The sequence below is a fragment of the Lissotriton vulgaris genome, chromosome 2_1, assembly GCF_964263255.1.
Source record: "Lissotriton vulgaris chromosome 2_1, aLisVul1.2, whole genome shotgun sequence".
Taxonomy (NCBI): Eukaryota; Metazoa; Chordata; class Amphibia; order Caudata; family Salamandridae; genus Lissotriton; species Lissotriton vulgaris.
Window position 1 is genome coordinate 325,859,214 of NC_141687.1, and position 13,172 is coordinate 325,872,385.

At 45.9% G+C, this 13,172-nt stretch overlaps 2 protein-coding genes across 21 annotated transcripts in view; one reads left to right on the forward strand and one right to left on the reverse strand.

The window, feature by feature from the left end:
* PIGL (phosphatidylinositol glycan anchor biosynthesis class L) overlaps positions 1-2,320 on the reverse strand; it is a 456,545-nt gene extending 454,225 nt beyond the window's left edge. Inside the window, exon 1 of the mRNA XM_086955062.1 lies at positions 543-2,320. Within this exon, the coding sequence (XP_086811188.1) occupies positions 543-2,268 (1,726 nt within the window). The 5' untranslated portion in view covers positions 2,269-2,320. The remainder of the gene's footprint in view (positions 1-542) is intronic.
* Positions 2,321-2,342: 22 nt separating this feature from the next.
* NCOR1 (nuclear receptor corepressor 1) overlaps positions 2,343-13,172 on the forward strand; it is a 1,907,529-nt gene continuing 1,896,699 nt past the window's right edge. For 18 of the 20 annotated variants that reach the window (XM_086955040.1, XM_086955051.1, XM_086955044.1 and 15 more), the window contains exon 1: positions 3,026-3,092. The gene's annotated coding sequence lies outside the window, so the exon portion shown is untranslated. Of the gene's footprint in view, positions 2,429-2,627; positions 2,653-3,025; positions 3,093-13,172 lie in introns of those variants that run through there. The other 2 variants (XM_086955042.1, XM_086955041.1) reach the window with 2 other exon arrangements.

Genomic DNA, 13,172 nt, shown 5'->3' on the forward strand with positions numbered 1-13,172 from the left:
GATAGTCGCCTATCGACTAAACACGTGTCGGCTGTTTGCTTGTCATACCGAAGTGTCAACACTCTTGAAAATCTACGTTTAGGCCCATAATTAACCTTTTTGTAATGATTCCTGCTTCGATTACTTGTTTTTTAACTTATCCCGTCAAGTTTCTAAAGTATAAATATTTACAGTATTGATCTAATGTATTAGAACCAAGCAACCTCTTTATTTAGAAGCAATACCTTTGGGGATTGTTTACAAACATGTTGGTACACGTATATGCTGCACTTGTCACGGGAAGGAAATATGACTGATGAAGACCAGTGATGCACTCAAGTCTAAAGAAGATTTTATGGGTTGCATCTTGGTATTCGAGTGGAAATCAGGGCGCAGGAGAAATGTTAGCATCACTTTCTTCATGTCCAGCCACATGCTTTGCTTTATGTAAATTATTTTCAGAAATTCTTGTTGAGCAGCTGTGGTGAAAAGTGCCTTAGTTTTTATAAACATGACACACACACAAATACAATTAAGACACCAGGCAAGTATGAATGCCATACCTGAGGAAAAGCACAGCACGGAAACCAAGTAGCGTAACTTCACCAAACTTATGACGGTTGGTGCAAAGAACATGCATTCATCATCAGGGTGAGCTAGCAGGAGCAATACATGCCTAGGCCCTTCAGGAAAGAGAACACATGGACTCATTTGGCATTGGACATGCCCTCTGGGACTTTCAGCTTTTTGGGCGTAGGACGTCTCTGGTCCTGGGTTACACAGCTTTTCTGGGCTCCTCTGGGAGATGGCATAGGTGGGGATTGGGAAGCCACAACTGTCTCTGCATGGGTCTCTCTGCTTTTCGTGCACTCCGTGACTCCTGGATCGTCCGCATCCTCCTGGGTCAGGGTCTGTGTCCCGAGAGGCGCCACTGGGCGTCTTCGAACAGGGGGCATTAGGAGGCTTATCAAAGTACTCCGAGTTGAGGGCTGGAGAGTTTTCTGGATGTTTCTGGAAGGGGGCACCAGGCCTCTCGTGGCACTTACTAGGGGATAGTCCGGTTTTCCCTGGATTCTCTGGGGAGATACAAGGCCCCTCTTTGTTTTCCGGGAAGGGGATAGAGTTCCGATTATTCTTCGAGTAGGGGATGCTCGAAGTCTCAAGCCCCATCTCGAAGGGGACACAGGGCATTTCAAGGCTCTCCTGGTGGGGGACACCGGGCCCCTCCGGGGTATCCTGGCAGGGGATACTGGACCTCTCAGACCTTTCCGGGCTGGAGACACCAAGACTCTCGGCGTTTTCCTCGTAGGGGACAATCGCCCGTGGAACCTCGGGCTTCCAGCGGAAAGGTACATCGGTGTCTTCCGGACAGGGGAAATTGTGGCTCTTACGGCTCTTCTGGGAGAAGGGACTGGTCCTCTTAAGGCATTCCGGACCGGAGACGTGGGGCCTCTCCGATGTGGGGACACAGAGCAGCTTCGGAATCCCTGGACAGGGGAGGCACACCTCCCTAGAGAGGGTGGCAGCGGGCCCTGTTGTAAAGGAGATGCCATGCACTTTGGCATCGTCGGCAGGCATTGCCTTGGAACAGTCCTTTTCTGTGACAGGAACGCCTGCATTTTCGGGGCAGACTACGTATGCGGGTTTGTGTAAAGATGGTTCAGTAAGTCCCTCAATGCCAAGGGCACGGTACTCTTCAGTGACGGGACAACGACAACCGAGCCTTTTAATGTTAAGGGGCCTCTCTGCGGAGGGACAACCGTCACAACACCTCTCAAGAGGGGGCTCAGTGAGTGTCACAGGGAGGTAGCAGGGGCCGAGTGTCTTCTCAGTAGAGATGCATTCGTGTCTGGACTGCTCAGTGGCTGAGCAACAAAGAATGGACTTATCGTTGGTAGGACAAGGAGTCCCACAGGAGATGTAAAGGGGCCTCTCAGTGACGACCGGGGTGCAACTAAATCTCCCTGAGGGAAGGAAACTGGAACTACTCTTAACAGCAGGCTGATAGGAACGCTTGGTGTGTGAGGAGGGGTCGCACGGCCTTTCTACGGTATCACAGGGACCGGAGAGGTCCCTACGGGAGCTGTCACAGTGCCTCTCAGGTGAAGGCTCTCTTTGCCCAGCGCAGCTAAGTTTCTCCGTATTGCCATTTATTTCAGAGGACCTCTCAGTTAAAGCGGGGCAAAGGCCCCCAGCTCTCAACCCCTTAGTTCGCCAGTAAACGACTTTGATTAAAAGGCAATACAGAGTTAAAGCAAGAAGCAGCGTCCAGGTCGGGACATAGATCATCCCGAGGAGTTATACGGAAGTAAAGCGGAAGGGACAAGCTGTTCCGGGCGGAAATAGCGAGGTGAGAAAAAAGTTCCGGCGTCAGAGAAAAAGAGTTCCGGTTGCAGTTCACCTGAAGCGACAACTTTCTTGTAGAATCAGCCCAGAGAACACGGGTAACGTATGTCACAAAATTTCAAAATCGGCGTATATTCTTACTCCCTACTGGAAATGTGTCTGGCAAACTCAAATGATTGATTGAAGTGTAAGTAGTCTGTCGTTTATTTCGTTCACAAGCTTTACCTATTATATTTTTGTGTAGTCCTTCCTCTCTTTCAAGTGATTGGGATGTGATTTCTTTCTTCCGCCCGGACCACAATAGCGGTGCTGGCGTTCTTGACAGGGGTGTGTACACGTCACTTCGATTTGTTAGCATATGCACGCAGCTAGCTATATGACTAGACATAAACAGGATCAACATATTTTAGCTATTGGAGTTTGGCCGAGTCTCTCACGTTTGTATTGGCAACGGAGCATTTTGTATCTTCCAGTTAGAACTTAAGTAACACCTCCCTCCATGTACTGTCCTGCTCCAGTGGGTGGTGCCTGATGATTCCGCGCGCACCAGACATAGAGAAAAGTGTCTGCGAACTCCCCCCCCGACTGCCTTTGGCGGATGCAGAGGGCGGAGCTTGAGTTGGGGAGAATCATAGAGTCAAGAGTAGGCGGCAGCGAGATAGATTGTCTCCACAGGAGGAGCTGCAGGGGGAGTCACTCTAGGACGAAAGAGTAAGATGGCGGCAAGAGACTAGGACCCTGAGTGATAGCCTGAGGGGGGCCTGTAGGTGAGTCACATTGGGTATGAGAGGGGGTGCGGGAAATAAAATCGGAGAAGATTGTATATATCTATGGGTTGTTAGAATCTCGGTACACGCCGGGAGCTGGAAACAGTACATAATAAACTAGACGTGCTGTTTGTTTGGTTGGGTTTATGTTTATGTTTTTTAGGGTGGCGCGGGCAAGGGGGCTGGGGGGAGGAGTCAGACCCTCTGGTTCCGTTGTTTGTTTTTGTCCCGTGTTAAAGGTGGGCGTATCTATATGTCCTAGGGTGCTGTCAGAAGTAGTATATGTGTTCATTGTTTTGCTGATGGAGGGACTCGTCTCCTACTACCATTGCATACTACTGGGTGAGATTGAGCCTAGAGGTCTAGACTATATGTATACTGATATGCAGGTGGGAGATGGATTCTCTGTCGTTGGAGTGTTGGTAATGTGGAGTGAGTCTTGTATCCATTCGTTGGGGTTTCTTGTGTGAGGTTCTGTCTTCTCGAATGCTTTTGCAGGTGGGCATGGACTACATCTCACCCTCGTATCCTGGCAAGTGGAGGTGATCAGTACCCATTTGAAGTAATGGGGGAGTGGGAGTCGATCTGTGAATATCTGATGTTTTATCGTGGTCACATTGTTCACCTCTGGTTGCTAATTACCTTTCACATAATTATAATTTTGGGGGTGCGCGAACTATCCATGGGTTAAAGGCGAGGTAGATAGTTGGTCGTGTGTTAATTTTGCTTTGTTGTTGGGTACTGAGAACAGTTGGTGTATCGCTTATGGTGCATTAGTTTTGTTGTGTATATGTATTGGGGCAAAATACAGGGTATCGCAACTGCGTACACTCGCACCTGGTTAATTGGGAGCCAGCAAGTTATGTTAATTGTTTCATTTTTAACAAAATGCTCCGATCGTGTAAAGTTTATAGCAGGCACATTAATAAAACCATGGAAAGTAAAACGAATCGATATAAAGCAGACATCTAACTTTAACATTTTACTTCTGTTGTTTAAAGCAAACCGTTTTCTGGATTTAGGTAGTCTTCAGACTCGTTATTGCACGTTCAGCTAGCTTTTATTATAGCGCCCCTAAACAGTTGTAAGTGGCCGACTGTAGGTAGTATCGTGTACTCTGTTTTACTGCAATGTTTTAGTATTTCTTTTACTGTAATGATTTAGTACTTTTTTATTGTTATATTAGATCATTTATTCGTTTGGCTCTTGTTTTTCTACCCCTCAGTACCATACCGACGTAGTAGTACTTGGTGTTTTTGAATTGGTATTAAAGTTAAGGTTATCTACTGGACGTTGATCGGATTTTATGGCCTTTAGCGTGGTTTTGGCAGCGGCCTTGTCATTCAGACACATTTCCGTCAGAAACGACACTGTTGGTTAAGACCATAACTAATGAATTTGTGTCGTTAGCTCCCAAAACGCCTAGGAACTCGGTAAGTGCCTTTCGATAGTTGTCTGATAAATAACAGAGCGGTAATCACTTTCTTTGGTGCACTATGCAACTTGAAGTTCTCTCGCTGTTCGAATCAAGCAGGGCTGACTCGACTTTCGTCCTTGATATGTTGACAAATCGAACACCTTTTCATTGAATAACGAGAATAACTGTAATTGCAATAACTGTACACACTATCCAGCGTAAAAATGTGGTTTCAGTTGCTAAATGAAACGCTTGAATATAATATCGTTTCATTTAACGTGTAGTCATTTCATGTTAGCGCATATGGCATGGTGTCATATTTTCATGAAACTATATTGGTAGTGTCGCCGCTTGGATCCACTGTTTTACACCCATTTTTAGGGTTGGCAATCAAAATCCGAAAATTCTCACCCTTATTCATCCCTAGTGGAATCATTTTTGGGTTCCCTTAGTTTAAGTTTGTAGGTAGTGCGGAAGGAGCAGTAAGGCGCATCAAAGAAAGGCCTGAAAGGTAACATTTAATCTAACTGGAAGTTCTCTTCCCCTTCCTTATGAGAGTGCATGCTTTCTCATAAAACATAATTCAAACAGCAGTGTCATCCTACATCAGGGATCTCCAACCTTTTCTTTAATAAAAGCTACTTATGTTCAGTGAAAATCCTCCAGAGCTACTAATAAGAGAAGCAACGGTGACTCATAAAACAGGATTACATTAGTGACCACCATATGCAAGATTATCAGCAGTGATCACCTCAGTGCATCAGGTATGGTTGCCACCACTAATGTAAAAAAAAAATACTTTGTCAATGTTGAATGCCTCTACATGGGTTACTCGTAACAATCATAGCTGAGATGCCCCTAGTTCCAAGTTAATATAGTAATACCTATCCTCAACACAGTTTGAGTTTTTTTTTACTCGAATATCAGCTTTAAATATATTTTAGAAATGTAAAGGTTTTTTTTTTTTGCCAGACATCAATGTATGAATTCTCAAAATGCACACTTCTCAATTTGGGTACACTTTTATATTACTTTAACCAAGCAAAAGCCTCTAATTTAGTTCACCGTACTGCACACAAGGCTTATTTACAGGAAGCAGATAGCTACCTAGGAGCAGCTCACAAGCTACTCGTCGGAGAAGCCTGTCCTACACTAAACATTCCTGATCAAATAGTGCAGGGTCCTGGGTGATATAGTGGGCTTTACAAATAAATAGATTACCAAACAACAAAGGCTCCTGTGGACACTTAATGAAGTAATCTCAATGTATCTGGGCACAATGGCAGGGTCCTGGGTGATATAGTGTGCTTTACAAATAAATAGATAAACAAACAACAAAGGCTCCTGTGGACACTTAATGAAGTAATCTCAATGCATGTGGGCACAATGGCAATCTACTGGGTTATAGTGATATTGCAGAGAGAAGGAAGCAAATACACCCCTGATTTGTTTTTGAATCAAAAATATTTATATATTCCTTGAAATTAAATACTGTTACAAAGTAATACATTTGAACGTATAGTTCTGAGTGAGAAGTGTCCCAAAGAAAAAACGGAACCTAGGAAATTAGTGACACATATGTGAAATATATATACAAGGTTTCCAATGCTTCAAATAAACTACCATTGACATATACGTGGACAGCGCTAGATACAGTGATCAGTGCTGGTAAACAATGGTTCGTTTATGCAACTTATCGACAGCGTTTCGACCCTGTGTGCAGTTTAGGGTCTCTTCAGGACCTATGATCGTAGGGACACCAATGAGAAGATGAGGAATGTCAGTATGTGGCTCATTTTAAGCAACGTATTATATAGTGGAAGTAAGGTTTAGTTTGTAAAGTACCTGAAGGGTAATGGATCGGCTCTTGTGGAGGGTGTGGCACCGTGCAAGGGATAAGAAAAAGATACTCACATGGGTCCCAGCCGGGAGCTACCCTTGTGAGAAAAACGAGTAATTCGTTTTCCAATATTGGGGGTTGGAGGCATGGCATAGTATTGCAACTAGAAACAGACCTGGAACGTACCCCAAGCGTGAGGTGAATGGTGAGCTAGCTATTACGTGAATGCGCACAATGTAGGGCTCCATGTGTGCAGAGGATGGCACGATCAAAGCGATGTCAAGACTGGTCTGTAGAGAGGGGGAGCATGTGCATTGGTAATAATACTGGGACACTTGTAGTGGGGTGAACATAATACTAATTAAAAGCTCAGCGCTTACTGTGTTCCAATTCTGAGTGAATGAATGGCAGCAGGCTACTTCCTTCTGTCGTCAGTCACAACAAGGCCATACTTTGATAATATGGAGGGTGAGAATATGCTCACTTCGGTGTCTATAAGAAGAGGTCAATCAGACCCTCCAGGATTTCGCGATTTGCCGCGAAATCGGCACTTTTTAAAAAATGCCGCGCTTTTTACAAAAATGCCTGCGAAATCGGCATTTTTGTAGAAATCGCAGCATTTTTCGCTATATCCTGGGGGGTCTGCTTTATGTGGCTATCGCCTGTGCCTCTGTCTCCGATGCTGCACCAAAGCTCCTCAGATACTCAGCAGCATTGAAGCGTCACAGCGGGATGGCAAACCTCACACCTACAGCCCTTGATGAGCTGTTAAGAGGTGCTTCGAGGGTGACTGAGAGGCTGCAGGTTCAGGAGCTGCGACATCTATTCACATGCAAACAGCCCTGAATGTGTCATGTCTCTGCTATTTAGAGGGGGGCTCACACATTCCATTTCTACCCAGGGCCCCAAACATCCGAGACTCGGCCAGATTACACCCCTGATTACACCGAGGCAGCACGTGGTTCTCTTCACAGAGCGTAATTACTGTCACTAAATTGTAAGCAAACCTCGGTTCTTCAAACATGCAGTCTATAATTTAAGAAAATACAGAAATGGCACAATGACAATCGGTTCAATCAGTTCTCTTAGAGTATCTCCTGTAAGTACTGTACATCACAGTGGGGAATGGCATTTTGGACAGAGAACCTGTCTTCTCGTTGTCTTGTGCAGGAGGGGGCGAGGAGCCCAAGATGATACTAGAATACCGCATGCCCACCCCTGTGCCCACCCTGGTGGATCCAGTTTCCTCTCCTGTGATGGCTCCTGCCCTTCCCTCAGTGATGGCTCCTGTCCCCCCATGTGGTGGCTCCAGTCCACCCCCCGCCTGTGATGGCTCCTGTCCCCCCCCATGTTGTGGCTCCAGTCCACCTACACCTGTGATGGCTCTTGTCCCCCCCCTGTGGTGGATCCTGTCTCCGCCTTGGATGGCTTATGTCCCAGTCCTGGAACGGCCCCTGCAGCGAGGGTGAAGTTCTTGATGGGCCTCTTCTCAAAAGGGCTCAGCTCAAAATTAATATGGAAAGGTCGGCGAGTAAGTAAGTGAAGGGATGGGTGAATGGCTGGATGAATTAGTGAAAGGGTGAATGGATGAATGAAAGATTGAATAAATGGATAATGAGAGAGGATGGATGGATTGATGACAGGGGAAGGATGGAGAGAAAATGTAAATAGCTGGATGTATGGGTGGAAGGGTAGCTGGATGATGGATGAGGGGAAAGATGGATGAGGGGAAGGATGATGGATGAGGAGATGGATGGATGGATGAAGGGGAAGGATGGAAGGATGAGGGGAAGGATGGATGGATGGAGGGGAAGGAAGGATGGATGAGAAGGATGGATGGATGGGTGAGGGGAATGATGGATGATGGATGGATTAAAGGATGGATGGATGAGGGGGAGGATGGATGGATGAGGGGAAGGATGGATGGATGAGGGGAAGAATGGATGGATGAGGGGAAGAATGGATGGATGAGGGGAAGGATGGATGAGGGGAAGGATGGATGGATGGATGAGGGGATGGATAGAGGGGAAGGATGGATGGATGGGTGAAAGGATGGATGGATGAATGGGTGGGTGAAAGGATGGATGGATGAATGGGTGGGTGAAAGGATGGATGGATGATGATGAGGATGGATGGATGGTTGATGAGGGGGTGGGTGAAAGGATGGATGATGAGGGGAAGGGTGGATGGATGGATGATGAGGGAATGGATGGATGATGAGGGGGCGGGTGAAAGGATGGATGGATGGATGGATGATGAGGGGAAGGATGGATGGATGATGAGGGGAAGGATGGGTGGATGGATGGATGATGAGGGGATGGATGGATGGTTGATGAGGGGGTGGGTGAAAGGATGGATGATGAGGGGAAGGATGGATGGATGATGAGGGAATGGATGGATGATGAGGGGGCGGGTGAAAGGATGGATGGATGGATGAGGGGAAGGATGGATGGATGAAGAGTGGGTGGGTAGATGGATGGATGGATGATGAGGGAAAAGGATGGATGGATGGATGGATGATGAGGGAAAAGGATGGATGAGGGAAAAGGATAGATGAGGGAAAAGGATGGATGAGGGAAAAGGATGGATGAGGGAAAAGGATGGATGAGGGAAAAGGATGGATGATGAGGGAAAAGGATGGGTGATGAGGGAAAAGGATGGGTGATGAGGGAAAAGGATGGGTGATGAGGGAAAAGGATGGGTGATGAGGGAAAAGGATGGGTGATGAGGGAAAAGGATGGGTGATGAGGGAAAAGGATGGGTGATGAGGGAAAAGGATGGGTGATGAGGGAAAAGGATGGGTGATGAGGGAAAAGGATGGATGGGTGATGAGGGAAAAGGATGGATGGGTGATGAGGGATAAGGATGGATGGGTGATAAGGATGGATGGGTGATAAGGATGGATGGGTGATAAGGATGGATGGGTGATAAGGATGGATGGGTGATAAGGATGGATGGGTGATAAGGATGGATGGGTGATAAGGATGGATGGGTGATAAGGATGGATGGGTGATAAGGATGGATGGGTGATCAGGATGGATGGGTGATCAGGATGGATGGGTGATCAGGATGGATGGGTGATCAGGATGGATGGGTGATCAGGATGGATGGGTGATCAGGATGGATGGGTGATCAGGATGGATGGGTGATCAGGATGGATGGGTGATCAGGATGGATGGGTGATCAGGATGGATGGGTGATCAGGATGGATGGGTGATAAGGATGGATGGGTGATGAGGGGATGGATGATGAGGGGAAGGACGGATGGATGGATGGATGATGGGTGGGTGAAAGGATGGAAGGAAGAATGGCTAAGTGAAAGGGTCGATGGAGAGAGAAAGGGAGGATGGATGGATGACTAAAATAGTGGATGGGTGGAAGGATTAGTAAGTGAAAGGATGGCTGGATTGGTGAAAGGGTAAATGGCTGAATGGATGGATGAGTGAATGGATGGATGGGATGAAGAGTGGATGGATAAGTGTACAGATGGATAGGGTGAAAGGGTGGATGGATAATGGAGATGAGTGAAAGGATGGATGAGGGGATGGATGAAGGGATGGATGAGTGAAATGATAGATAGGTTTGCAAATGGTTGAATATGTTTGGAAATGGCTGGGCTTACTTATATACTATTGCGCGACCTCTGATGTGTCTGTAAAACGTACCTATTGTCCTGAAGTATTGTCCTGAAGTTTTGTCCTGAATTTTGAGCTCCTGTCCTGAATTTTGACCCTTTGTCCAGAATTTTTACACTCACCGTCCTGAATTTGCACCAATGCCAGTTGGTCATCCTATTCGCTGGCTTGGAGACGGAGCGCAGTGCAGAGATGTCTGTCCCTCAAGATAAACAGACAGAACCACTAAGCCGAGAGAGCTGAGGCGCACACGGGACGGGGTATCTGCAGAGGCGCGCTGGACAAGGGATGAAGTCAGAGGGTTGAGCTCACCTATTGCAGACCATTTCCCCCTGGGAGTGAGCCATGGGAAAAATCCTAGAGGCGAGAAATTTAACACGGGCGTCAAGTGGCCCCATGTCATGGGTGTCAACTTCAACCAGTCCCCGCTTTTAAATCGGAGACGATTTGCAGGCTGACATTTTGCAACAAAACTACAAGTACCAACATGCAGTTCTCTACTGTTTAACAAGTGACCACTTGGCGGTTTTGACTGCTCTTTCTCTAGTGGTTAGGTCTGTCGAACGGGCATCCGGTGGGATATCAGGTCATGTTCAAAATACACTGTACTATTTAACGTGCTTACTAATAAAAGGGGCGATAGGTATAGCCATCATTAGTGCAGCAGGTACAGTGGCACCAAGCTCTAAGGCTATTGCAAGACACAAACTGACCTGCAATGGTACGCCTCTTCTGGCGCAGGGCTTTGCAACGTGACGCATCTGGGAGATGCGTCACGTAGTAAATACCCCGCACCATGGTGCATCTTTTGCGCCGCCGCTGCGTCACAAAAGTGACGCAACGGCGGCGTAAAAGCAGCGCAAGGGGGTGGTAAATCTGCCCCAAAGTGTCTACATTGTAAAGAAACCAAATATACATAGCTCCATGTTGTTAAATAACTAAAAAACTAAGATATCTGTGTTTGTTGTAGGAAAAATGGCCACATAAAATGCCGCTAAATTTCCATATTTGTGCCGCTAAATTTCCATTTATGTGCCGCTAAATTTGCTAATCCATGCCGCTATATCCTGGGGGGGTCTGTCAATGCATTAAAAATTGTGCACTCTGGGAAAACGTGATTTAGCAACGCGCTGTTAGCATTCAACCGCAGTGCAGGTGCCCGCTTACCTCTTATGGAGAATGAATCAACTGCAGCCTGTGGCAATCCTTCCAAGAAGCAGGGCAGCGTGTGTCGGTCTGCTCAGGTACGATGACAAGGGGTCAATGCTTGCTCTGCAGCGGTGTGGAATTTATTAAAATATCTACTTGTCCATGGGGTAGGTCGCTTCCTAAATCTACTTGTCCTGTAACAAAATCCACTTGTACCTTTGGTGCCATGTTGTGCGGTGACTAATTATGGCAGCAATCTCATTATATAAGAGCTCTTTCATAGCCTCTCTGATTATGCCAGGGCTCACACCATAGTAGTGGTTAAATACTAGCAATCTCGCTATGTTGCTACGTTTCCGCAGATCTACATACTGGGACTGAAGGTAGCGGTAAACAATTGTTCCAGGGTTGGAATGTCCTTTTGAGTCACTGCACACCTACTAACTTGCATGTTTTAAGGGGTTTCAACAACTTTTCTCTAATCTTTTCCAATACTGAGAAATGTTGGAAATGTACTCCTGACAATGCCAGACGTAAACCTTCTTGCAGAGTTGGGAAAAAAGTGCTTGGAGGGAAAATAAACTTGCAAACACTCAGGGTTTCGCATGAGCAAATCTACACATGCATATTTGCTCATGCTAAAATGCAGTTCACAAATATTTCCTAGGATTACTATTTCTTGCCCTACTGCTATAAATTCTTGTGAATTCACGAAAGCCAAATAGTTGCTAGGGATGCCCGCTCGCTTTTTGATTTCTACATTGAGCCTTTTGCGCAATACCTAAGGGAGGAGGTCTCCATCAAACCTTTCTATTATCAAGGCTGGAAGAGGAAGGTGGCATTATATGCCGACGACGTGCTTATCTTAACATCAGAAGCCACTACGGCTCTTCCGGCTATCATGAAACTGGCTCATGCTTTTGGACAAGTGTCGGGTTATGAAATTAACGCAGCCAAAACTGAAATGCTTGTTTGGAATGATGAGAACCCGCCAACAGAACTTCAACCAGGCAGTTCAATGAGATATCTAGGCTTGATAATAGTAAAAGATATTAATAAAATAGTCCCAAGTCAATTTGTCTACAGTTCTTAAAGATTGCCGCAAGCTTCTCCAATCATGTTCACACCTGCCTCTTTCATTAATAGGTAGAGCCAATCTTATCAAAATGTCTATTCTTCCAAAAATTTCTTTTTTATTCAACACCATTCCTTTATACTTTGATCAAAATACCTTAGCCAAGTTTCAATCAAATATCTCATCCATTATTTGGAACAATCATCTTCCACGGATCGCCTGGAAAAAACTAAGACGGCGACGTGATAAGGGTGGCTTGGCAGCTCCAGATCTAAATATCTATGCTTGGGCCTTTCAATTATCCCACTCACAAATGCTGTTGAAGGGTCCCGTAGCCTCGGCGGTGGGTCTTATGTATACAGCTATGTTGGAGGGGGAAAGAATTAATTATTCTGGTTTTCTTTTTAAGTTTGGTAATCCTAAGTTTAAAAAAAAATTAAACTGAAGACCCTACAAGGTCTTGCCAGAACATGGGCTGAAGTCCTGAAATCCATTAAAGTAAATTTACTTTTGTGAAAAAACTCCGTTGTGGGACTTCCCTGAAAATCCTGCCTGGCTTGATGACACTCTAGCAATTCCTCTGAGAGAGGCAGGCTTGGAAGTGTGGGGTGACCTCTTTTATGAGGGAGATCTACTTTCGTGGGAACATCTGCCAGCCAAGGTTGGCCCTAATTTTTCACGATTCAAATATATACAGTTTCATAGCTGGACTGTAGCCTATAAAGTATCCCCTGCCAATAAGAATGTTTTAAACTCGGAGGGCATTGCCCATTTATTTCTGATTTACTAAGCAGTGGTCCTGACTGAGATATCAATTCGGCCAAAGGAGTAAAATAAACATTAAAAAGAAACGAGCTCAGCGAAGAGCCTTGAGGGGCGCCCCACTAGTGGCCTAACCGAAGCGGGATAAGGAGGAACGGGGACCTGTTTACAGCCTGAGAGAAAAGAGACAATCCAGTTAAGG